Source organism: Xyrauchen texanus, chromosome 22 (genome assembly GCF_025860055.1).
Source record: "Xyrauchen texanus isolate HMW12.3.18 chromosome 22, RBS_HiC_50CHRs, whole genome shotgun sequence".
Taxonomy (NCBI): domain Eukaryota; kingdom Metazoa; phylum Chordata; class Actinopteri; order Cypriniformes; family Catostomidae; genus Xyrauchen; species Xyrauchen texanus.
This window is the reverse complement of record NC_068297.1, coordinates 17810451-17837529: the sequence shown is the minus strand read 5'-3', so window position 1 is coordinate 17837529 and position 27079 is coordinate 17810451. Positions and strand designations below refer to the sequence as shown.

Here is a 27079-nt window from a genome sequence, read left to right as displayed (position 1 = left end):
TTTGAGCACCTGGCTCAGGAGGAACCACCCATCCTCCTCTCTCTTGCTGTAGCATCCAAGACCTCCAACCCCGTGCCCCCCTTTCCCCGATCCTGGGTTCTCCACTGTCCCAAAACGGCTCAAAGAATTCCACCTGAACACACACAAACAAATATAAAGTTCCTTGAATCCCCTAGAACACTGAACAGGTTGTAACACAACAGCATGCTAGTCAAGGCAGAGACAAAGCAAATGCACAATCCATTTATAGGAGGCAGTAGCAGCTCTTGGTTCTGTAAAGTGAGTACTCAGCTGAATGGTTAAGTCTCATTTAATTTTAAGTGAACACTCAACAATTAACTGAGTGCCAAAACTACCTCTCACTTGAGCACTGAACCCAACCAGCACTGAGAACCAATCACGTGAAGAGAGCGGGAACAACCAGCCAATCAAATGCTGACTGGATGACTAATGCAGCAGTGATGAGGCACTATGTAGGGGTTGAGGACTGAGATGTATTAATAATAGCACAAGCAGCTTTAGAAAACAAATCCAACGAAATTGAAAGACTAAAGTGGCCAACAAAACAAGATTCCAAATTTATCAAAAGTTCATGTTGAACTTGTCTTGGACAGACAGCATTCAGTGTTCAATATAAATTTTAAAAAGGTATTATATTTGTACAATATATTCCATGTTTATGCTTTAATGGCATCATGTGGAAATACAGAGTTAGAATTTCATTGAAAATGTAAGCTATTTTTCTGTGTACAGTCCATGAAACAATGACATTATTTAACTATTTTTATGCTTTACAGAATCTACAGTGAGGAAAATAAGTATTTGAACACCCTGCTATTTTGCAAGTTCTCCCACTTGGAAATCATGGAGGGGTCTGAAATTGTCATCGTAGGTGCATGTCCACTGTGAGAGACATAATCTAAAAAAAAAATCCAGAAATCACAATGTATGATTTTTTAACTATTTATTTGTATGATACAGCCGCAAATAAGTATTTGAACACCTGAGAAAATCAATGTTAATATTTGGTACAGTAGCCTTTGTTTGCAATTAAACGTTTCCTGTAGTTTTTCACCAGGTTTGCACACACTGCAGGAGGGATTTTGGCCCACTCCTCCACACAGATCTTCTCTAGATCAGTCAGGTTTCTGGGCTGTCGCTGAGAAACACGGAGTTTGAGCTCCCTCCAAAGATTTTCTATTGGGTTTAGGTCTGGAGACTGGCTAGGCCACGCCAGAACCTTGATATGCTTCTTACAGAGCCACTCCTTGGTTATCCTGGCTGTGTGCTTCGGGTCATTGTCATGTTGGAAGACCCAGCATCGACCCATCTTCAATGCTCTAACTGAGGGAAGGAGGTTGTTCCCCAAAATCTCGCAATACATGGCCCCGTCATCCTCCTTAATACAGTGCAGTCGCCCTGTCCCATGTGCAGAAAAACACCCCCAAAGCATGATGCTACCACCCCCATGCTTCACAGTAGGGATGGTGTTCTTGGGATGGTACTCATCATTCTTCTTCCTCCAAACACGGTTAGTGGAATTATGACCAAAAGTTCTATTTTGGTCTCATCTGACCACATGACTTTCTCCCATGACTCCTCTGGATCATCCAAATGGTCATTGGCAAACTTAAGACGGGCCTTGACATGTGCTGGTTTAAGCAGGGGAACCTTCCGTGCCATGCATGATTTCAAACCGTGACGCCTTAGTGTATTACCAACAGTAACCTTGGAAACGGTGGTCCCAGCTCTTTTCAGGTCATTGACCAGCTCCTCCCCTGTAGTTCTGGGCTGATTTCTCACCTTTCTTAGGATCATTGAGACCCCACGCAGGTGAGATCTTGCATGGAGCCCCAGTCCGAGGGAGATTGACAGTCATGTTTAGCTTCTTCCATTTTCTAATGATTGCTCCAACAGTGGACCTTTTTTCACCAAGCTGCTTGGCAATTTCCCGTAGCCCTTTCCAGCCTTGTGGAGGTGTACAATTTTGTCTCTAGTGTCTTTGGACAGCTCTTTGGTCTTGGCCATGTTAGTAGTTGGATTCTTACTGATTGTATGGGGTGGACAGGTGTCTTTATGCAGCTAATCGACCTCAAACAGGTGCATCTAATTTAGGATAATAAATGGAGTGGAGGTGGACATTTTAAAGGCAGACTAACAGGTCTTTGAGGGTCAGAATTCTAGCTGATAGACAGGTGTTCAAATACTTATTTGCAGCTGTATCATACAAATAAATAGTTAAAAAATCATACATTGTGATTTCTGGATTTTTTTTTTAGATTATGTCTCTCACAGTGGACATGCACCTATGATGACAATTTCAGACCCCTCCATGTTTTCCAAGTGGGAGAACTTGCAAAATAGCAGGGTGTTCAAATACTTATTTTCCTCACTGTACATATTAAAGAAGTGTCAGCATATGCTCTCAAGTTTGTCTTTAACACTGAGTGTATGGAGGTACCTGTTGTCTGGTAGGCAGGTCTTTCACACTGTCTGGCTTGAAAAAAGTAAAGTCCAGTAGGGCTTTGAAGAGACACACGGATTTCTCTGTGTGACCCGCCTGCCGCAGGAAATGACACTGCTGAAGAAAGATCTCTGCCAGAAGAGAGAGCACAAACTTTAAGATAGTGTTTCACTGTAATTCTGATCAGTTTCTTACACAATATGGAGTTCATGTATTTCCTCCATCCGTATAAAGTGCCAACCTAAGAGCAAAAAGATTAAAAAATAAATAATCAAAGAAATCAAAACAGTCGCATAAAGATAACGTCTGTTGTATACACCGATCAGCCGCAACTTTAAAACTAATATTGTGTAGGTCCCCATCATGCCACCAAAACAGTGCCAACCTTCTTCGCAGAATAGCATTCTGAGATGCTACTCTTCTCAACCCAATTGTACAGAGCAGTTGTCTGAGTTACCGTAGACATTCAGTTCGACCCAGTCTAGCCATTCTCTGTTGACCTCTCTCATCAACAAGGTGTTTCCATCCACAGAACTGCCCCTTGCAAGATTTTTTACATTTTTTTTTTGGCACCATTCTGAGTAAATTCTAAAGACTGTTGTGTGTAAAAATCCAAGGAGATCAGCAGTTACAGAAATACTCAAACCAGCTCGAAATAGAGAAATCAAGTCATACAGGTTTGGAATGACATGACAGTGTGTAAATTATGACAAAATGCTAATTTTCAGTTGTATGAACATTATTTGGGGTCCTCTAGCAAAAGAGTAAATGAAAATAAACCTTGGTTTTACTATAGTGACCATATTTTTAAGATAGATAGATCAATTATTGTCCTCAGAGGAAATTTGTTTCCACTGTTGGTGCATAGAAAACCATAAACAACACCACCATACATATTAATCATCAAAACAATCACAAACATACAGGGGAAAAAAAAAAACATGAGATCATACAACAAATGCCAGAGCATGCAATGGCATCATAATGGATGATTACCTATGTGTTTAAAGCTCGAAAAGATGATATTCGCAGTAAAACCATAGTAATAATACAGAAAAACAAAAACTGTGGTGATAAAACAATAATTATTCTGCAAAAAACAAACAAAAAAAACATACTGTTACACCATGTTTAATTTAAGCTACAAGTATAATGTTTTTTAAACTTATGGTTTCCACCAAATTAATGCCCTTACAGAAGTTTTAACCATGGTAAAACTGCAGTAAGCATGATATAGTAACAAGCGTGTTACTATATAGTATATTTTTTGTAGATTTTTATTACCATAGTTCTGGTTTCCCTGCATTAACAGGCTGATATGGTTTTACTATAAATATCATGGTTAACATATGGATACTGTAGTAAAACCATAGTAAATCTTTCTCTTACCATGATGAATACAGTAGCATAACTATAGTTACCATAGTAAAATTATTCAATTTCATAAGGGATAGATAGAGCCATTGGGAGGGAACACAAATCTTTTTGTTAGGGAACAAACTATTGCGAGGGAATGCAAAACAGAAACATTTCAGAAAATAAATTCCTTCCCTGTCCTCTAAGAGGCTCCGTACCCTTTCAACACAAGCCTTTCAGAACCTTACTATAGATCTTATCATCATGTAAAATCACTGCATGTTTTGAGTGTACATTTCAGCTCCAGTTCAGCAAATGTGGGCCCAGGGAGTGCTGATCCAAACACAAACATTCTGAACACAGATCCAATCTATTTAGTTTATTGTTTAATTAGGCTAATTGAGAAGTCACTAAAGAGTACAGAACAGACGGAGGCCTGGCTCAAAATCTGACCGTTAATACACGTTCTGGAGTCATAGAGATTTTATTGCCTGATCATGTCAGCAAATCCCTGTGTGGGGAAGCCCAGAACAGTGATGTTTGTGTTCTACCCTGTTTGTCAGAGTCACTGACTCTCGCTAAATACAGACCTCCACATACACACTCTAAACTAGCTGACAAACAACATACCAATCCACAAAAACACTACATCATCACCTTTTACTGCGGTCTGCCAGTCGATCCCTGGCACGCACAAATACTTGCACGCACGCAAACACGCACACACACACACACGACAGAGAGACACTCCAAAATACACACACCAATTTCACATGAGCTGCTTATCTCTACAAATATTTATGCATGTAATCAAAATGCCTTTACAGTTTTAGCACAACTGCCGTTACAGCAACATGAGGGGGAGGGAAAGAAATAAGCACAAAGTACGACATGAAATTAAAATTGGAGCTTTGTGGCCTTAACATTGATTAATATTGAAGCCACCTAGGGCTGTCACGATTATAACATTTGGCTGATGATTAATTGTCATACAAATAATTGTGATTATTACGATTCGTTGTCTGATTTAGGCCTATGCCAATTATTGTCTCTTTTAGGGCTTTCATGATTAATTGACAAATAAATTGTCATATTTAACTACAGATATATCCATCATATAATAAAATAGGAATATATGATTTCCTTTTAAGGCTTTAAAAACTTATGAATGCTTTGTATTTTATTTTTTTAAATATATCAATATTTCTTAACACTTCTTGAAAATTCTCAATGGTCAATTTTACATTTACACTGTTGTATTTGGAACTCCTGTATTTTATATTTAAGCAATATCATACAAGCAATAGTGCAATATGGCCCTACATCAGCACTGCTGTGATTCGGCTACAGGTAGAGTGCTGTAGGTAATTACAGCAGTGCTGATGTAGGCCCATATTGCACGATTGTGAGTGTGATATTGCTTAACAGTTCAATGAGCAAGTAAATAAAAAAATGTAAATGAGGAAAGATGGAGTTCGATTAAAAAAAATAAAAATGAATTTGTGCATGGAACTACTTTCTTACGCAACGGATCAGAATCTGCCATTTATACATGTATCCTCGCCAATGTGGAAACTTCGGTAAGAGGTTAAGCATCTTGAGTTTGTGTAATTAATCAGTTTGTTGCGTCTCTCAGCTGTGATGAGCCTTAATGCTGAAGTTGTTAGTTTAAAGCTGATTAAAGCTATTTCTCAGCTTTAGTAGTGTAGTAGTAATCCAAGAAAACACAGAGTGCCGATGAATGAAAATACTGACAGACTTACTAACTGACAGTGCTGCCGCTGACTAAATGCATGTTACCTCAGCCGGCTCATTTACACACAAAAATTACTTTGTCACCACATGCTGAATAAAATCTGCAATATCACAAATTATGTATGTAATGAGATACATCTAGTACTTATACATCTGCACTGCTCTTACTCTTTACTTCAGAATGGCACAAACACAAGCAGTGAAGCGTTCGAGTGCTGATGTTCTGAGACATCAGTGCTCATGGAACATCTCTCGTCCAATCAGATTCGAGGAACGGAACTAACTGTTGAATATTATATATTTTTTTTTAAACAATAAATGTATTATATTATGCAATATTACAAAATATCTGTCCTAATTGCTTCACTTTCACACATTATTTTAATGCTCTTTGATTAAACCCACGAACCCTTAAATCTAATGAAGCAAAACCTTTGAGATTTCGCTTTCATAATTTTATCATTCAACAGAAAGTGGAATGACTGGGTGTCATTAACGCTGCATGTATGAACTCACAATGACCAGAAACATTTGCCATTACACAATCATTTAAAGAGCAACATGCAGGTTGAATTTATAACTGAATTAATACTTTATATTGTCTGCAGAGGTCTTTTAAAAACACATATGTAGAAATTACTAATGAAATCTCATTTGATGTAGAGATTTTGGTGAAAATGTGCTAGGCTCTGGAATACGCCTTTCCCGCTATAGCAACGCGTCATATGACGTAGGGCGAGGCAAATAAAAGAGCTCGCAGTCAGCTCTCTCATTGTTGGGTGTTGATGTAGTTAGAGCAGTAGTGAGAGACAGAAAGTTTTAGATCGAGTTTTAGAGAAGCCATAATGGTAAATTATTGTGTTTGTGCTGGTTGCACGAATTCCAGCCTGTCAGGACATCGTGTCCATCATTTTCCTTCTAGGAAAAACAAGGCTTTTCGGTCTTGGGTGCGTTTTGTGCAGGTGAAGAGAGCAGACTTCACTGCCGCGTCTGTTACCACACACTCGGTCGCTTGTGGCGCACATTTCACCCGGAGAATTATCGACCTGGAGATTTGTTGGAGTCTCGAATGGGATTTCGGAGTAAGGACCACGTGAGGCTGATTACTGATGCTGTTCCCTCGGTGCACTCGATGGAATCAAGTCCACCGGCAAAGTGTACACCGGATTTTGGCGCGGGCTGGACTGGAGGACCAAGTGCTAACGTTAGCAGACATTCTGTGCAACGAAAACGAGCACTTAGCAGAGTAAGTCTTACTTTTAATTATTTTAACTCTTAATTTGTGTAATTTCGTAATAATAATAGTATAATATTTTTATATAATATATTTTTTATAATATTAAATATTTAATATTTATTTAGTATAATAATACAGAGAGAGGGAGAGAGACTGAGCTTTAGGACAGGTTGTCATAACGTAATTGTCTGCCTTCTGAAATGAATTTAGTAGTTTGCACAATGCTATAGCTATTGGCAGGAAGCTAGCCCAACTCTCCCGTTTCCCCCGCATTTCAATTCAAACTGTTCTCCTGCCGCCCTCCCGTCTGATTTTGTATCCCCCTGATCTCCCCCTGGCTTCTATCTCGCCTAGGAGGCTCATAATTATAGGCCTGTGGGCCATCATAGGCATGTTCGTCCACACCGGAGAACTCGGTTTCTTGTTTCGCATTCATTGTAACCTGAGCTTGAACTTGACCAGACTCCCTTGGCCATCGTCACTTCCGGTTAGTGCTCTATAGACGCGGAAGTTATTTTATCACAATTTATCTCAAAATATTGTTAATGGCTAAATATATATTACTCCAGTTCAGAAAATCTAGTTGTTTTATCATCAACATACACTATGCTATATAGGGGTGTCCAACCTGCATGTTGCTCTTTAAGTCAAGCTGCAGTGCTTCACGTTCACTATCAGTTTATATTTGTATGTTTATATTTTTTGGGGGAATTTGGCACAAACCTCTGCTGACGGCATGTGCATTAGAGCAATTGAGAAGCGGTTTGCGCTCTCTTCTGGACAGGAGCTGATCTGGTTGACATCAGCAGTGCGGCTCTGTAACGCTCAGAGTTCAACTGAATGACAAAGCGCCATCATTTAGCCTTTATATTCATTTAAAATTAATTATTTGGACATTAAAATGTGATTGGAATTTGAAATGCACAATAGTCATGGTAATCTCAAATAACCGCAATCAGAAGATAATATAATAAGAGATTAATTTAAAATTGCATTTATACAGTCAGTTTGACTGTACAGTCAAACTCTTCCAGGTCAATGGACCAAACATATTAATGACTTATCTTGCACTACACAGATGTTTTTTTGGGGGGGATTTTCTCCCCTTTTTCTCCCATTTTGGAATGCCCAATTCCCAATGTGCTTTTAAGTCCTCGTGGTGGTGTAGTGACTCGCCTCAATCCGGGTGGCGGAGGACGAATCTCAGCTGCATCTGCATCCGAGACAGTCAACCCGCGCATCTTATCACAAGGCTTCACGCCATCGACCGCGGCATCTACAGAGAACTCACCACACGCCCCACCGAGAGCGAACCACATTATAGCGATCACGGAGGTTTCCCCTTGAGACTCTACCATCCCTAGCAACCAGGCCAATTTGGTTGCTTAGGAGACCCGGCTGGAGTCACTCAGCACGCCCTGGGATTCAAACTAGTGAACTCCAGGGGTGGTAGCCAGCATCTTTACCACTGAGCTAATCACTGACTAGCAAGTAGCAAATCATTGTTCATGGCTGTAATGTAACTAAAGCCTATTAGCTATAAAGTAAAAAAAGCAAAAGGGATGAGTCCTTCAAAATGTCCCACACAAATTTCCCGTTTCAATAGGAAATATGTCACAAAAAAGTGATTTCATAGGGTCTTTAAATATCTTAATAGTACCTACCACAGTCAGAATGAACATCCACAAACTCTAAATATGCTAACCATTTGTTGCGTACATTCAACAAGTATAAAAAATAATTTTACCCAAAATATCTTCCTTTGTGCCTGGCAGTGGAGAGTGAGACACCATACTGCCATCCTGAACTGCACTGAGCGTGCTCAGACACTTTCCGAATACACTGTTGACCTTTGACACTGAGAAAGTGCTGAAATGACTCTGTGTGAAGAGGAGATATTTCCTCCATAAGGGGGCGCTGTTTGGGTGTACGAAGACTAGTTTCTTCCACTCTTTCAGCAGGACTGCAGGCTCCCAAAGTTCTTTGCACAGGCGGAGTTTCTCTAGTTTCAGGTCCACGTTGCCAGGGTTGCTCTCCACTGCCTTGTCCACAATGGACAACTTCTTCTCCAGCACAGCACGAAGAGACATCTTTCTCATGTCACCATCGCTGTCTTTGGCTGCAGAGAAAGACCCGGAACCAAAAGCCAGCTCATCCTGATCAGAAAGAAAGAGAGAGAAAGAGGCAGGATATTACAGAAAGGAAACAATAAAACATGTACCATCTTCATAGACCAACATTCAACTAACGAGGGCTTTCAACAACTGAATTGCACTAAATGAAAAATAACCATTAAATTGCATTAACAGTGCTTGCATTTTTGGGGGATGCAATGTTGTATGCATATATATTTAAGTTGTGAATATTTTAATTGAAAATATTTCACACAAAATTTCATAATTAAAAATTCAGTGATGAATACTGACTTCCAAAATTCTGACTTCCAAAATGTCTTCAATGTTTGACAGGTAATATTCGGTCTGTTATATTTAACGTTGCAAATACGCCTAAAATTCAAACTTGTACATCCTGGCATTGCAGAAAAAGTAGTAGAGTGCCAATGCACAATCTTCACTTGCTGCTTCTAAGCTTCACCAATAGGTGGTGCAATTGAGTAACAAATATTAAAAATAATAAAAAAAAAAATTATAATAATATTTTGGATCTGAACTTTGGAAGGTTTTTTTAATGACGAAATTTTGTGCAAATGTATTCAATAGTAAAATTCACAGCTTAAATATACAACCATATACCATATCCCCAAACAATGCAAGCACTTTTAAAGCAATGCGTTTATTTTTCAGTTAGTGCAATTTAGACAGTGTTACATTTTTTACAGTTTCTTTTTTGTCAAAGTTTCAGTCTTTTGACAAAAATGTCCTCTAAAATTAGTCCATATTTTTTATGATTGCATATCATTTTAGTCAACGAAAATAATATTTTTTAGTTGATGATTATGTGCAAAATGACAAAAATGTGGTTCAATCTGTAACCGACCAAACTTTAATCAAATATTTTAACATAAAAAAAAATTATAAACATGTTCTTAAACATAAGAGCCACACTTCCTGCTGCCAGGTGGTGGCGCTATGACCATGACCCAAAATAGTCACATCCATGTGATTAGCCCCGAAGATTAAAAATACATTTCAATTTCGATCTAAATCACACATTGCACACAGAAGATACTAGGCACTTCATGTTTCCCATGTTCCACCATTAATTTAATGCCTAGCCGTTTTGAACACTATTAAAAAATCTGTTCACAATTTAGCATATTTAATGTCTTGACATAATGTTGTCTAAATGTGGTGACAAGTCCCATGAATCCCCTAGAAGTATTTAAAAGTTCAGAGTTCATTATTATTATCATTATTGTCATCATTAGTATTTGTTTGCAATTTATAACATTATTTAAATTGAATGGGTTCCAAAATATAACTGTGTGAATGAAAAGTGGACTGCTGTCTTACAACTAAATTGAACAAAAAAAGAGATCTGAATCCAAAAAAGTCCAAATGCAAGTTGACATTTTTTGTTAAAAAAAGGCAAAAATAAAACACTGGTTTCTTTTCTACTGAAGACTGGAATCTGGTAATTTTCCTGCAACATTATCCAGTATACAAGTTAATAATAAAGTGTTTCTTAATAAGCTATACATTTATATTGAAATAATGTGTTGTTACTTTACATTATTGTGTGGAACTAATTGGGTGTGCTCTTTAATATGTAAAGATATTCTAAACGGATTATGCAAAAAACAACACTGGTATCGGCTTGGTAACTGTATAGGCCGATACTGAGATTTCAGATTCGGAAGAGCAAATTGGAATCGGTGCATCCCTGCTTAATAGCCACCACATCCATGTGATCAACCCTCATTACCAAACATACAGCTGCATTTTCATCAAAATCACACAATCCACACAGAAAATATAAGGCACTTCCTGTTTCCCACTTTTGCCATAAATGTTTTGCTTCGCCATGGCAACAATTTTTTAAATAAAAAAATCAGTTTGCAATTTAGCATCTACAATATCTTAGCATTATGTTGCACAAATTTAGTGCCAGTCATTCGAATTCCCTAGGAGGAGTATTTAAAAGTTCAAAGACTGCAATATTAAAAGAATACAAAATGGCCGACATCCTATTGGGTGGACCTAATGACTATAATACTGAAAGATGTATGGCTTGACGAGAATTATATTTGTACCAATTTTGGTGACTGTATGTGAAAATGGGGTGCTACAGAGGCAGTCTTAGGGTGTTTTCACAATGGTTTCTCCAGTTCAGGGGTCTGAGCTCAGTTAGAGGAATTTTTGGCACATATGTGAACACACCAAAAGACACATTAAAAGCGAACCAAGCCGAGACCATCTCGGGAGGTGGTCGGAGTACGGTTTGCTTGCAGCCTTTGGTTCGGTTCGCTAATAACATGCTGTGGAGCGGAGGGGGGTGGGGCCGGGTCGGAATATCGCGCGCCTGGTCCCCAATTGGCCTGATAAGGCGCACGAGGGATAAAGGCGGCCGGTGACGATGGTTCGAGAGAGAGAGAATTACGGGCATGTCCGTCGTGTGTGTGTTTGTGTATGCTTTTGGTTTAAGTTTTCATTAAAATTATGAATCATGTTAACAAGCCAGTTCTCGCCTCCTCCTTGCCCATCCTTTAACTGTGTTACACGTGCATTGTGCTCCAGGCTCACTTGAATTTCCCATTTCAATAAGACTAATCTACCATGATTGAATGCTGAATTTTGCCTCTAAATGCAGTATTTTATACAAAAATACAATACATTAAATTCTGTTACATTCCTTTTATTTGTAATAATATAGAATTACATAATATTGATGCCAAAGATCAATAAATTAAGTTTTATTGACTATAAACATGTTCTTATGCTGCTTATTAATTTTGAGAGCATTAAACCTGTTTATATTATCTTATAAGTTAATACAAAGAGCTATTTGTACTCTTTAACATATAGCCCTAATAATTATTTATCACTTAATAATACTTTATCACTCTGTCCACTTTTTGGTCCACTGAAAGGGGTCTGAGTTTAGTTCTTTAAAGAGGACTCAAGTGTGAAAACACACTTACACACCCATTTTAAACCTGTTAACTGTCACTGGTCAACAGTTGGGCCATGAGTGTGTCTATAAAACAAATGCTTTGTTTTATAAATCACAAACATCATCAATGTTCAAATACTATCATATTAAAACTTAAAAACTACATTTTCATCTTCTGCAGTCTATTTTTCAATTAGAACATTATAGTGAAAAACAATTTAAAATGTGCGACATGTGAATGAAAGTACTTATGTTTCATGTTCTTTGCTTAAGATCTGATCCAATGATTGAAAAAAACAGCATGCATTTCATTAGGATCATTTGAGATGAGCAAGTTCTGCACATAAACGATCAACGGTGATCACAGACTGGTGCATGCCAGTTAAAAATCTGTCTTACTTGCTGCGATATCATGACCATGTTTGTCAAAAATACACCTGCCAGAGCAAGGTACCCGCAGATGTAGCAGGCAGGTGGCGCAGTGGGTTTTCTGAGCTGTGCGAACTGCAAGCACGATGGAAAATGTCTTCCCGATGACACGGCTCATTGGCTTAAAAAAACTGTGATGTTTTGCTCCCTTTTAAAATGTTTGATTTGTTTATCTCTAATATCATGTTTTTATGTGTATGAATTATATGTGAATATTCCCAACACAGTGCAATTTCTGTTTGGGATATGTGATTGGTATCATATTTCTGAAATATCTAAAATACGTGTCTTTATTCAACTAAAGATTTATGGAAAGACACATCTTAAGGGGGAATTAAATAACAGGTACATTGAGTGTTTTGTTCATCATATTTATTTTCATTTAAAAGCAACAGAATTTAAATTGCATCCACTTCACTAACAACAAAGCACTTGAACGTGAATCACGCAATATCTACATTTGATCTTGTAGTGGCTAATCCACTAAGAGAAGTGAGAAATGCCTGACTTGACAGCTCTTGTTTCACTCCTCCCCTAACTGCACCAGCCTGCACTCTATTTTTTAATGCTTTTTTATAACAGTTCACATAACAGAAATAAAGGGAAAAATGAAAACATAAATAACTATGTACAAAGGGGTATTCTAATTTTCAAGAGCCGTAGATGCAGGGGTGTCTAAGATGGTTAAAAGTTCAAAGCTCTACAGAGTCTTTGTTGCCTTGGTGTTCCTTACACCCTCCAGCGTATCAAGATACTGATAGATTTCAAACAAAAATTTCCAAAATGTGGCATCTTCTTTGACCATCTACATTTATGTATATAGTATTTACTTCCAACTTAATCTCAATCCCAGTGATCTCCTGCACCAACCTGCTCTCATCTACTTTCAAGGCGAGGAATTTGACATTTCAAACAAGCCCAAAGAGAGGGTGATGAAAATTGACTGAAATTGACCATTTTATCCAAAACATCGAAAATAGGGTATAAATGGGGAATAAACCCGACTGATCCTCTATTTTAATGTTATAATGGAATAAAAATGTGTCATTTCAATAAAATATTGATACAAATTTTTATGCGTTTCAAAATCGGTGTCTCCCGTATTCTGTGGCATCCCACACAAGTATTTTGAGCCCACCCACAGTCAGAGCTCTCATTCAACACAGATAAAACACACTGTGGTATTACCAAATGGACATTGGCTATTTATTTAGATCATCTGGCTAAAAGATCTCTAGTAATGGTTATGAAGATAATAGTGTGAGGTTTCCATAGTTACATGTGCTGGCCTTTCTCAAGTTTCTTTTGAGTGATCCAGAGGAATTATCTTGTATAATTTATGGTAGAATAAATATGTTTGTTGAAAATGAAAATAGTTGCTGGTTCCGACTGCTAACCGCACGTACATTGTAATAGGGCTAGGTAATATAAACAGTTACATGACCTTGATTGTGCTTTTTTTTTTTAAATACATTTTTGTATTTTGACGAGTCAACATAAATGTTTGTGGTAATCAGCATTATGCCACATTATGCCACAAATTGAGCTCAATTTGTAATGAACCCGGTATATTCCTTTAATGGTGGAATGATCCATCAAAACTTCTGAATACCTCTTTTAAAAAATACCTAAAGATCTCATCCTATTAATGCACTCACTCTCTTCCTCTCTCACTCCTTAAAAAAAAAGTTCTTCATTCATGTTTTGGTGTCTCACAGTGTCTCACCTAGATCTCTCTATAAGATCATACTTTTGTATGTTTCTGCAATTCTGGGTCCCTCACATTTCCAGATTTTCCATGACTGTGGGAACATTAATTAAATTGTCTGCTAAATGAATAAAATGTACCTGAAAGCGTACAAACTCCAACCACATTTGTATATCTGTAGGATTCTCCCGCAGCTTCCTGTTAAATTCCTCCACACGTGCACTCAGAAGGGTGCTGCTGCTTCCCTGGGCCGTCACACAATCCTGATCTCCCTTTACCTCTGGCTGACCCTTGCCCTCCAGGTAAAGAGATGTTCCAGGGTCATAGATGCCCAGCGGATTAACCCATGATACAGGTGCCTGGGTAGAGTTTTCCTGCTCCTCATTGCAGGCTGGGAGCTGGATGTAGGAATCAGAGTTGGTAGCAGTGCCCCTAGAGATTGCAGGCAAAGCCGGAAGGCCATCTGAACGGAGCAGCTGACGGGTTGAAGAGGAGAAATAGCGTACAGGTTTCTTGACTGCTCGCTTCTTATCTGCGCCCCCGTCGACCCAGCTCAGGGCCTGTGACTTTAAATTCAACCCGAGGCATGAGCTTCCCTTCCTCTTGTATCTGTAGAAGGGAAGAAGGGAACATAAGAACCACTGACACTGAAAAAGTGAAGGGTTTCAGTTGGTGGAGGACTATCTGATAATGCTACTGGTCTTGGGTCACAAGAAGGCCCATACCAAGTGGTCTATTGCTGCCATTCAAAACAAAATACTTTTTGCAAGCAATATATAAATCTAAAATATTTTTGGGGAACATTTTTTTTTGTGCCAGATTTAATTTTCTAGGGCTCCTAAAATTGAGAAATTGACTTATTTCCCCCTGTCAGGTGCCTTTGACATCAAAGCAGAGGCAACTGAAGGATACAATAGTCACTAATGAAAGGTTTGTGACCATGTCACATAGCAACAAGCAGGTTGCGTACATGACGCAGAATCGTAATAACTGTAATTCACAAAGTGCTATAAATGTTCTGCCTTTTGTGTATTTATTATTAAATAATTTGACTAATTTGATTATGCTTTCGGCTACCAGAGAAAGTAATACTCTCAGCTTTAACAAGTTTTATCCTTTTGAAATCCATTACACAGAATTCTGCAGATTTTCCTCCAAATGAGCTCTGAAAATGCCAAATAAGTCTGCACATTTCATCTGGGCCTGGCTGCAGGTGAAGGACAAAATAAAAACAGGAGCCATCATAAGAAAATAGTTGTGAGAAAGAGATCAAAGGTGAGGGATTTGTATCCTCATTGGAGCAGCACTTCACCTTCTCAAGAAAAGAATGCAGCAGTGCACCACTGCAGAACACACAATTTCAATGCATGATACCAGAGCCGGATTATCCATAAGGGCACTTGGGCCAGTGCCCAGGGCACCAACCATTCACAACCACTAGGGGGCACCACATGACACAAGCTTTAAAAATATTTTTCGTAAATTGTTATATTATTAACTTGAAATTCTTGAAAGACCATACATAACTTGTTTATGAACACTAATTTAACAATAATAATAATAATAATAATAATAAATTATAAATAAATTAAGATTACATGACCACTATCACTCCCCTCCCCAATCTGTCACAGTTGAGTTGGTCCACAACAATTATGCATAAATGTGTCATTTTTTAACGGCTACTACAGAAAATGAATCAAAATCCAAAATGGACAGACGGCAATTGAGTGGTTTCGCAAAAAGAAGATTAAAGAAAGAGAAGGATGCTAGACGTTTAGCTACAATAAAAAATGTTCCAGGGATCGACAAATTTTTTGTTAAATCACTAGTTTTTGGGAGAACATGGGAATTGCAGACACCAGCAGCACTAAGTCTGACACCGCTGGCGCTGCTAGCGGGGAGATGCAGCAGCTGCTAATGTTAGTCAGGGCGTCGGCGATGACCGCCAGGCGAATGAGGATATTCTCCTTGTCCTTGGGGAGACAGGAGCGAGGAAGACTCGGGTGAGGAAGAGGACATTAATGAAGATAAATATTAGGGGTGGGACGGTACATGTAAGTTATTCGTATTGAACCGAAACGGTACGGGCGTCACGTCTCGGTGCACGAATTTACACGGAGAATACACGGTATAAAAATAAATAAAACTAAATAGCGATACATATCGGCTCTATTTCGCATAATGAACAGTCTGATCAAGATTGCAATGCTGGAGTGTGTGTGTGTTTGTGTGTGCGCGCACGTGATCGAACTGTTTTTTTGAGGTATAGTGCCCAGGGGCACCACACTGTCTTGATACGGCCCTGATGATACTGATCAGCTTTAGATGAGTGTGTATGGAAAGATCTGTGTGAGAGATGCACATCAGGAGAGAGACAGCGAGAGAATCAGAGAATATTGATTGTGTTCTCTTAAATTACAGATGGCAGCTCTGACACCAGATTAAGGCTGATAGAAGTTGGGGACTGCCAGGCATGAGATTTGTTGCCTCAGAGCAGCTAATAAACCCTTCTCTACCACCTTCAGTCCCAGAACACTTGGCGTAAATAAGACCCAAAATAACACTAAAGAGAGCAGGGGTGCAGAACATTAACTACAGTGCTTCATGCTGACATCAAGGTAAACAAGATTTGCATTTCCAGACAGAAATATGAATGCTTGCAAGGCAGCAACAGTATAGTTTTTTTGGCTTTGGTTCTGCATAAATGAAATTTCCTATCAGAGGCACTTATGGTACACATTCACACTAATCCATTTTCATTAGAGAACTCTGTGGAAAATTCACTAATCAGCACAAAATTCTTATTCACCAACCACCTGCAATCTACCGGTAGTTTAAGCATCTCAAATTTTGTCGTTGCTATTCCTTTCCACGCAAATACTCTGTATTTCTACGGTTGAAGTCAGAAGTTTACATACATTTAGGTTGAAGTCATTAAAACTAATTTCATAACCACTCCACAGATTTAATATTAGCAAACTATAGTTTTGGTAAATCATTTATGACATCTGCTTTGTGCATGACACAAATAATTTTTTACAACAATTGTTTACAGACAGTTAACTGTGCCTTTAAACAGCTTGGAAAATTAAAAGAAAATTATGTCAAGCCTATATACAATTAGCCAATTAGTTTCTGATAGGAGGTGTACTGAATTGCATGGTGTATTTTAAGGCCTACCTTCACACTTAGTGCCTCTTTGCTTGACAGCATGGGAAAATCCACAGAAATCATCAAAGACCTCAGAGAGAAAAATAAAATTGTGGATCTCCACAAGTCTGATTCATTCTTGGGAGCAATTTCCAAACACCTTAAGGTACCACGTTAATCTGTACAAACAATAATATGTGTGAATATACACCATGGTACCACGCAGCCATCATACCACTCAGGAAGGAGATGCATTCTGTCTCCTAGAGATGAACGTAGTTTGGTGAGAAAAAAGCAAATCAATCCCAGAACAACAGCAAAGGACCTTGTGAAGATACTCGAGGAAACAGGTCCAGGTAGACAAGTATCTATATCTACACCTGAAAGGCTGCTCAGTGAGGAAGAAGTCACTGCTCCAAAACCACCATAAAAAAGACACATTGGGACCAAGATCTTACTTTTTGGAGAAATACCCTCTGGTCTAATGAAACAAAAATGTAACGGTTTGGCCATAATGACCATTGTTATATTTGGAGAAAAAAGGGTGAGGCTTGCAAGACGAAGAACACCATCCCAACATAATAGATGGCATCTTGAGGAAGGAATTTTATGTGGATATATTGAAGCAACATCTCAAGAAATCAGTCAGGATGTTAAAGCTTGGTCGCAAATGGGTCTAACAAATGGACAATGACCACAAGCATACCTACAAAGTTGTGGCAAAATGGCTGAAGGACAACAAAGTCAAGGTATTGAAGTGGACATCACAAAGCCCTGACCTCAAGCCGATAGAAAATTTGTGGGTGGAACTGAAAAAGCATGTGTGAACAAGGAGGCTCCTGACTCAGTTACACCAGTTCGGTCTGGAGCAATTGGCCAAAATTCCAGCAACTTATGGTGAGAAGCTTGTGGAAGCTACCCAAAACATTTGACTCAAGTTAAACAATTTAAACTCAATGCTACCAAATACAAAATGTATGACAAAGTGTGTGTAAACTTCTGACCCACTGGGAATATGAGGAAAGAAACAAAAGCTGAAATAAATAATTCTCTCTACTATTATTCTGACATTTCACATTCTTAAAATAAAGTAGTGATCCTAACTGACCTTACACTGTTTTCTACGATTAAATGTCAGGAATTGGGAAATCTGATTAAATGTATTATATTGGGTGTATACTTCTGACTTCAACTGTATGTAAATTAGGCTTATTTTAGATTGCACTTCATTCATAAAAATTGTCCACCACAATTTACATAGCACAATTACCGGCAGAAGCAGACAGTAAAATTTATTTTATTTATAAGAGATGTTTGTGTATATATTCCGTTGATAATTTCAGCAGTAACTCATCAAAATGATGAAGACCGTCACAACCTGGCATATATCCAGATGTACAGTGTAGTGAAGTGTACTTTCAGCATGTTAAAGAGATGATTCAGTCATCTGGATCACAGTAGTGCATAATGCTGTTCAGTCCTGCCAGAGTGTGCCAGATAAAGGTGGACTGCAGCATCCTTTGCAATATAGCTCTCAGAATCAGCCTGCAAGATTGGCATTGTGAAGCAAATTGTATTCAGCAGTTTTTTTTTTTGGCACGTTTGCGTTTGGCCTGATCTGCACTATTACTTCAGTGAATCGAGCACTGAAAAAGCACAGGCAGCTCCTGCAAATAACCACTGATTTTACCGGGCACAATTTATTCTCACTGATTTTTTATCGGCAAGTGTGTCATTAATCTGACTGAAGAGATCTCAGCAAAATATTCTGCATGTGTGATGCTGACTTAACATGTAAGTAAAGGAGATTTTGAAACTTCAAAACTAATGGAATGAAAGTGAAGGGTAATTGAAGTAGTCACTCTGCCTAAAATCTCTTTTTGCATTCCACATAAGAAAAAAGGTCATATAGATTTGGAACAACACGCGCGTTGTACAGGACAGAATACAATTTTTTGGGTGAACTATCCCTTTAAATGCACGGTCACATTTATCTTCGCACTGCAAAATTTTGTGGGCAAAAAACTGTCATCTAGATGGGCATCTCTGTGATAGTGAATGTCACTAGATGGCCTTTGGGTGGTGAAGAATTTCCCCACACGGATTTTGCGTAAAGTTCAAGTTTGGTGAACTTGGACAGGCAAAACCGCTGCAACCAATAAGAAGTTGATTAGTTTGGTAGTAACCTCATTGTGGGCGGTGCTTCGTACACAGCTACACCGAATATTGTTATTCACAATATTTTTTTAAATGCAGCATTCAAAAGATGCTGCTTTACGATGAGATTTTTGCTGGTTTCACACACGCATGACGTCCTCCCACGCCTTCTTCACATGGGCAATTTGCAGTGCAAAGGTAAATGTGACTGTGCCTGAGGCTGAAATTACAAAATAAAGTTTGAACGGAGTATCATTAAGCAGAATGAGTTGAATTATTTGCAGAAAACTGAGGAGAAAAGAGGGAATTTCAATACACTGCATGCCTTGCACAAAAACAAACTGGTGTGTGGGCCAAAGGCTGGCCCGAAAAAAAATGGTTTTGAAGGTAAAATGCCAATGATTTCATGTGAATTTTAAATGGTCTCTGCAAACAAAGGCCAGGGTTGTAAAAGCAGTTCAAAGAGACAGATGACCATTGCACACACCGCAGTGCTCTCTCTCTCTCTCACTCACACACAGTCGCAGTATTTCCCTGCATTATAAAGCCTCTGGCACCTGCTGCTACTGAGACTGGCTGACCTTCAGAGAACCAAAGAAAGAATGAAAGAGGAGAGCATCTGTGTATGAGAGGCACAGACACACAGAAAAAGTCAGTCAAGCAAAGTTACCTGGCAATGTCTCCCCTATAAAGGGATTTGTATTCCCAGTTGGCATGGTCAGCTCTCCTGTCGATACAGAATGGGGAGTCAGTGGGGGTCTGGAGGTCATCCAGCCACATAAAGGCCCCACTCACCTGAACCTGAGCTTCCTGTCTGCAATAAAGTTGACAAAAGACAAGGACATTAAAACGCAAAACACACACACGCACCATTAGCCTAAAGCCCAGGGTTAAAAGTGTCTTGTATGGACTGATCTTGCACCAGCCATTTATGTTTATATTATCATAGTCCATCATCTTGGCCAAGTATACATTGCAAAGGTTTTTAGTCACAATAAATATGACCATGACTTCTTAAAGGAATATTACAGGTTCAATACCAGTAATTTGTGGCATAATTGATTACCACAAAAATACATTTTGGGTTGCCACCACTGATCTATATATATAACTGGATAGCTCATGACGTCACAACAGTGAAGCTACTGCGCCGCCATCTTGGTATTCCCTAACATTCTGTACTCCTATGTGTCTCAATGGGAAATCGTCTGTTTTGGTGAGTAATTTGTACCCATCCAGTCACATTAAAACACATTTCTTATGTCTGCATACACTGTATCACAATGCAATCTTCCTAAATATGTAATTCATTATTTATTTTGACTTTAATTTCCCCCCCCGCTTATTCTAAATGTGAGCGTATGTTACTCTTTATTGCAGCAGCATTACGTTCAGTGGCGCACGTGCGCACGTGTTTCAATAGAAACAAGTTTAAGAAACTGAGGTAAGATATCAGTAGACATTTTCAAACATATTTTTTGCAGGCTTTAAAGTTTGTATTCTGAATACATAATTATGTTTTGTAGCTTTTGTTTACGTTGAACGTGCATTGTGGTTATTTTCTTAGGATAAATGAATATTAGCTATGCAGCTAACGTTAACTTAGTGAGTTATACTGTTATTCTTTGTGGTTATTTTCCTAAGTCAGCTTTTTTGGTCAAGTTGAATATCTAATTGCAGATCAACACCGGTTACATATGATAAATATAATGTGGGTTTTCATTAATTCTCTGTGTGATTTGTACTTTTTGCAGTGCAGGCCTGAATACGGTCCAGCTCACGGGCATCATTTATAAAGTGATCAATTGGAATAGACGAGGAGCAGGGCAGGACTGGTAATCTGGACTACCGGACATTTTTCCGGTGGACCGACAAACTTTGTAGCCGATCAGGGTGGACTGGCCATCGGGAGAACCGAGCGGGTCGCTGTGTCGGCCGCGATAATCTAAAACGAGCCGCCGCGTTAGCGAACACTACCCCCCCCCCCCCAACAACTTTTTGACAGTTATGTCAAATCCCGGGCCGATTTCTCTTTCCAGTCCAGCCCTGAAAAGGTGCACATGGATATTGTTGAAGTTAAACAAGGTAAATTTGCCGTTTGGATTTCAATAAACATCGCACTGAATGCTAGATAAAACTGGAATTGGTTTGCAACAGGAGGAAAAGCTGTATGAGGAGTCAGCCTGGCTTCACTGAAGAGCTGTTTTAACAGAGTAAAAAATATTATACTGTCTGTTTTTATTTGCAATGAAGATACTTTTGCAACATGCAGTATAAGTCTCATAAAATTACTGTGTTTCAGATAGTTATAACATTTAATATTAATAGAAAAGTTGACCCAAATATGTAAATTCTGTCATCATATACTCAACCTCATGTCCTTCCAAATCCATGTGACTCTTTTGCAGAACCCCCAAAAATGTATTTTGTATTCCATATAATGAAAGTAAATGGTGAGCAAAATAGCTTGTTTTGGTCACCAGTGGCTTTCATTATATGGACAAAAACATTTTTTTAAATGTCATCTTTTGTGTTCCACAGAAAAAGTCATACAGGTTTGGAAGGACATGAGGTTGAGTAAATAGCTGTGCGTAAGGTCTTAAGTTGGGGTATAAAGTTCAAGGCTTCAGTAACTACTAGTTAGTTTGCAACTAAGTTGGTGCTTAATTTGGTTGCTCCACCTGTTGTTTAAGTCAATTTTTTTTATGTACTTGGAAGCTTTTGTTATTGAACAAATAAATATGTATGATTTCCTTGAGTGTGCATATGTCAATAAACCTATTTCTGATTATGATTTAAAATATCAGGGGATTGTTGAAATAATTAAATGCTCACAAGCTGGTATGTACATGTTCCAGAAATGAATGCAAATGGATAATTCCATTAAGTATAAATTAATGTGTGTGTGTGTGTATATATATATACACACACACACACATACTACATATGAACTTGTATGTGTATACTATTCTACATTTTTATATTTGGTTCTGGATTTATTCTAAGAGGTACTGTCTAGTTACAATATCAACACAAAGCTAGTCGTTTTTATTAACTTTAAAATTTGTTGATGTGCATGCACCCCCCCTAAATTAGTTCACATTTACTATATAATCTAGTAAAAAATGGTTAATAATGTTGGCAAATTATGCAGATGTATAATTTGTCAACATTATGAACAATGAGCATCAACAGATTTAAACTATGAAGGCAGAGAAACATTGCATCCTGTAACAATCTGCAGATGGATAACTTTGCTTTAAAAAGGGGTATTAATACACTTTAGTGTTGTATTTTTACTGTTGATTATTAAAGATTATGATCGTTATGGACACTCTACATGGGGATAACGACTAATGTGTGCTTAATATGTACATAGTCATAAATTACAACCTGTGGGCACTTTAGCCGCATCCTTAAGTGAGTGTTGTTTCGCGGTTAAACGCTGCACATGCCGCGATGCCCTCTGTCGGTAGGGAATAGTAAGATGGCCGCCAGAGCACTTCCGGTAGCTTCACCTACTGCTGGCAGTTTAGAATTCTATGAGCTATCCAGTTATATATATAGATCAGTGGTTGCCACCCCTTTTCTTTAAAAAAGCTAAATCATGGGGCCTGGGTAGCTCAGCGATTATTGACACTGACTACCACCCCTAGAGTCCCAAGTTCGAATCCAAGATGTGCTGAGTGACTCCAGCCAGGTCTCCTAAGCAACCAAATTGGCCTGGTTGCTAGGGAGGGTAGAGTCACATGGGGTAACCTCCTTGTGGTTGCGATCAATGGTTCTCTATCTCAATGGGGTGCATGGTAATTTGTGTGTGGATCGCGGAGAGTAGCATGAGCCTCCACATGCTGTGAGTCTCCACAGTGTCATGCACAATGAGCTATGTGATAAGATGCGTGTATTGACGTCTCAGAAGCGGAATCAACTGAGACGTGTCCTCCATAAACTATATGCATGTGAACTTGATTTTAGTGTGATAAATCACTAACTAACCTTTTCTCTGTAAAGTTTTAGCCAATTTTACAACTTCGTTGCGATGACGATGACATATCATCAAACCCTATAACCCTAAAACGACTGTAAAAATTACAATTTAAAAACTTTACAGCTAAAATAATACACAAGTTTTAACAGAAGATTTAATGTGTTTTTATAAAATTATAAGCATGAAATTTCCATTGTGCACTAAGTGTCTTACTGAAACCTCGATTTTTGCTTTTTTTAAAGAAAAAGGACAGACACAAATAAAATTGTTTGGTAATCAACATTATGCCACAAATGCCTGTCGAGCTTGAGCTTAACATGTATTGTACCCGGAACTTTCCTTTAAGACTAAAGTATATTCATTTGCATTACTTTTCCAGGTCTGCAAAGCATCATTTTAAAAATCCCTGAGGTTTTATAACCATTAAACTGCTGCCGAGAGACACTGTTAAGATGCTGCTTTTAAACAGTGCTCTCTCGGTCTCATGCTTATAATTTTACATGACTCCATTAACAACTAGTTGTTCATTATGGTACACACATCAGATTTAACGAAAAATTTTATTGTCACCAAATGAATTTTACAGGAATGAAGTCGGTTGTCACTCTTGTAAATAACAGACCTCTTTGCACTCAAAAGAGTGACAGTCATATCTAAAAGCAATTTGTATGTAGCCATCATGGTATAAACATCAGATACTAACTGCTGGAATTGCATACAAACACACCTGTCAGTGTTCTCCTCTTTCAGCAGGTCACTGGGGTAAACAGTGTCTGATTCTAAGCCACTGCTCTCAGAGTTATCTCTGCTCTTCTTCTTCTTTTGTTTCTTCTTCTTTTCTTTCTTTCTCTTCTTCGATCTGCCATGGCTATCCTCCCTTTCTTTACGTGTTTGACTGTATAGACACAGAACAAAGTAAAGACCAGTGAGTCCTCTGCCAAACAGATCCTCTGCAGAAAGTTTAATTACTTAGTAAACCTTTTACAATTATGTTAAGATCTTACTTAAAACATTTTAAACTGAAGAACTAGGAGAGCTGATATGCGTTTTACTTTAATGGGTCTGTTCAGTAATCTAGTAAAATCACTTTCACAAATAAAGATCCAGACGAGTGCTAAAGATAATTTAGGGAGTCAGTAACTGTACTGCGCTTTAGAGACCAGATGACCTTGTGTCTGACGGTTCCTCAGCCTCTGTTCGTGTGCTGTCTGTGGCATGCTTGTGAGTCGTCAATTCATCTTCTGTCTTGAAGCTCTGATTACTCAGCCATTCCAGATCTAGAAGAGATGAGAGGGGAAAGGCTCAATCAAACCAAATTAGCACTGCTGGCCTTTTTAAAAACTGAATACATCATTCAGTCATGACAGCAAGACTGTTCAAATGAACTGAAACTTCAGAGGAGCACATCTGATGTGAAACACTTGCAAAAAACTGTCAGTTCAAGAGGGCTGAATCCTTCAAGCAAAGAAAAGAAGCCTGATGCTATCTGTTAATCTGTCTGGGAAGGAGCCAGATGCATTGCTGATCTGGCCGATACTCTGCACAAATTCCCCACAGCAGCTGAGGTGATCTGCACGCAAGAGCTTGTTGCTTTCTGCTGTACTGCTCAACGTGCAAACAGTACTTTCCCAATTATTTGATATTGATTAGTCAGGATGCGTGTGTTCATCTAGCTTATAAATTAATTAAAGATCAGAATCCCTCAAACAGAATGGCTGAAAAGATTCCAGTGTGTTGAACTACACTCAAATCCATTGAAGAGGTTTAAACAACACATTTAATTGAACACCTCATTAGTTAGTGCATATGATCTCGATAGAAAATTAAACTGTGCTAGTTCACACATTAACGTTATTTAAAAAAAATATATTTATTGTCAACATAATACACTCTATTGGCTTATATACTTCAAAATAAGATTTAACAATGTCTTTGTGATGCAGTGTTTATATTATAAAGTGGGGAGCAGGACAGATGTGGTGCAGAGCCAGTATGTAAGGGATTCAGGAATTACTTTTATTTGCACTTCCATGCAGAACTGTTTTACACATATTGTTGTTCCAGCTGACCAACTGCAGTACAGTTGAGCAATGTTACAGTATGTCAACAGCACAGAATGTTATACGACATTAAAAACAAATTAAACACCAGTAGTAAGAATATTCAACACAAATGCCAGGTCCCCTATCAATCTGAGACTTCGTTTAGACGTTTTCTTTTCTTGATGCAACATCAAGCGCATCTGACCTGATTCTACGCGGAGCTCTTGGTAGCTGAATTCTCTTCTAATGTTACTTTTTTCATTAGAAGACGATATATTTTGGAAGGATATTAGATCAGGGCCAGACAATGGTCTTACCTGTGGCTCCAGTCGAGCTGTTAATGTCTGATATCCCAGCGCAAGAAGGGAACAGAGACATGCTGCTACATTCAAACCAAAACAAACGCGCGTCAATGACGTCATCCACCCGCGACATGACAGCATATTACAGACTGACAGCATGGGCTGTTTTCGCAGTAAATATTGATATGGAAATATCCATTGATTAATAGATACAATATGTAATTAATTAGATAAAAAATTGAATTGATTAACAGCCCTAAATATAACCGAATTTAACCAGAGCTACTACAACTGGGAAGATTGAGCAAAACTTCATTGTTATGAAGTTGGCCCATGTGAAGTTGAAGAACCTATAAAAAAGCATATAAAAAAGTACCAGCATATTTATTCAAACTTTGCATATGGATGGTCCAATGCACTGTATATAACCCCAGAGGGTCATTTTCATCGCACCCTTTAAAAAGACAGAGCTACCAATATTAAAATAGGCATTGTGATAACTGTTACACGTTGAATTCACAAGGCAATAATACAGAATCAGAAAGTGCCAAATACACACAGACACTTTGTCTTTGGGAACAGAAGCTTTTCAGTACAGTGGGAATATAACAACTAAACTAAAATAATAATAATAACAATAATAAAATAAATTTATTTAAAAACAGACAGTCATAACATAGACCTTCAGAAAATGCATGTACTGAATATATCATGTGCTTATATACAATATTTTAAATATAAAATATTTTAGAAACATAAGATGTTTTATTGTTTATTTTACATATTGAATATAAGGTATAATAAACATGCAGACATGATATATATATATATATATATATATATATATATAGCTATACAGAAATGTTACATGTTCACAGATAGTTCATTGGGGAATGTAATGTGCAGAGGAATGAACCTACAGTGTGTGTGCAGATAGTGAGAGTAGGTACAGGTGAATTGCATATTAAACGCAGAGTAAAAATAGGGCTACGGCCCCTTTAAAAGAGACCATATAATCTTCGCGTTATTTAAAGGGGAACGGAAATCTGAATAAGAAGCTGGATTCATGTTGCAAAACAGTTCGCCGCCCCTCCTTAAGAAAAACTCTATTTAATCTTAATCTTTATTATACAAAATCTCACGGTGAGTCTCTATGCGTTCTCATTCCGGGAAATACTTTTTGCAGCCCAGACCTGTCTACCCGAAGGGCTTGTTGGCCCGTCGGCTCCAGTACTGCATGATCCGGGACACTGAGCGCAATGGCTTGACGCATTGCAGATCTAACGTAACCAATCAGAGACGCTCTTATAGTCACGAGCGGATTGCAGGTCTCAGTTGGCCAATGAGAGATGGTGTAACATGCTGAGCCGAACTCTATCTACCGTCAACAAAGGGTGAAATAAGTAATACTCCGC

The 27079-nt window shown here is 38.3% G+C and overlaps 1 protein-coding gene across 1 annotated transcript in view; it reads right to left on the bottom strand.

Annotated features, from left to right (window-relative positions):
* The window catches only part of nrde2 (NRDE-2, necessary for RNA interference, domain containing), a 39810-nt gene extending 14045 nt beyond the window's left edge, over positions 1–25765 (bottom strand). Inside the window, exons 1-8 of the mRNA XM_052153049.1 lie at positions 25680–25765; positions 24489–24597; positions 24048–24215; positions 20003–20146; positions 14163–14631; positions 8560–8968; positions 2462–2595; positions 10–133 (exon numbers count right to left, since the gene is read on the bottom strand). Coding sequence (XP_052009009.1) covers positions 10–133; positions 2462–2595; positions 8560–8968; positions 14163–14631; positions 20003–20146; positions 24048–24215; positions 24489–24597; positions 25680–25740 — 1618 coding nt within the window. The 5' untranslated portion in view covers positions 25741–25765. The remainder of the gene's footprint in view (positions 1–9; positions 134–2461; positions 2596–8559; positions 8969–14162; positions 14632–20002; positions 20147–24047; positions 24216–24488; positions 24598–25679) is intronic.
* Positions 25766–27079: the final 1314 nt, after the last annotated feature.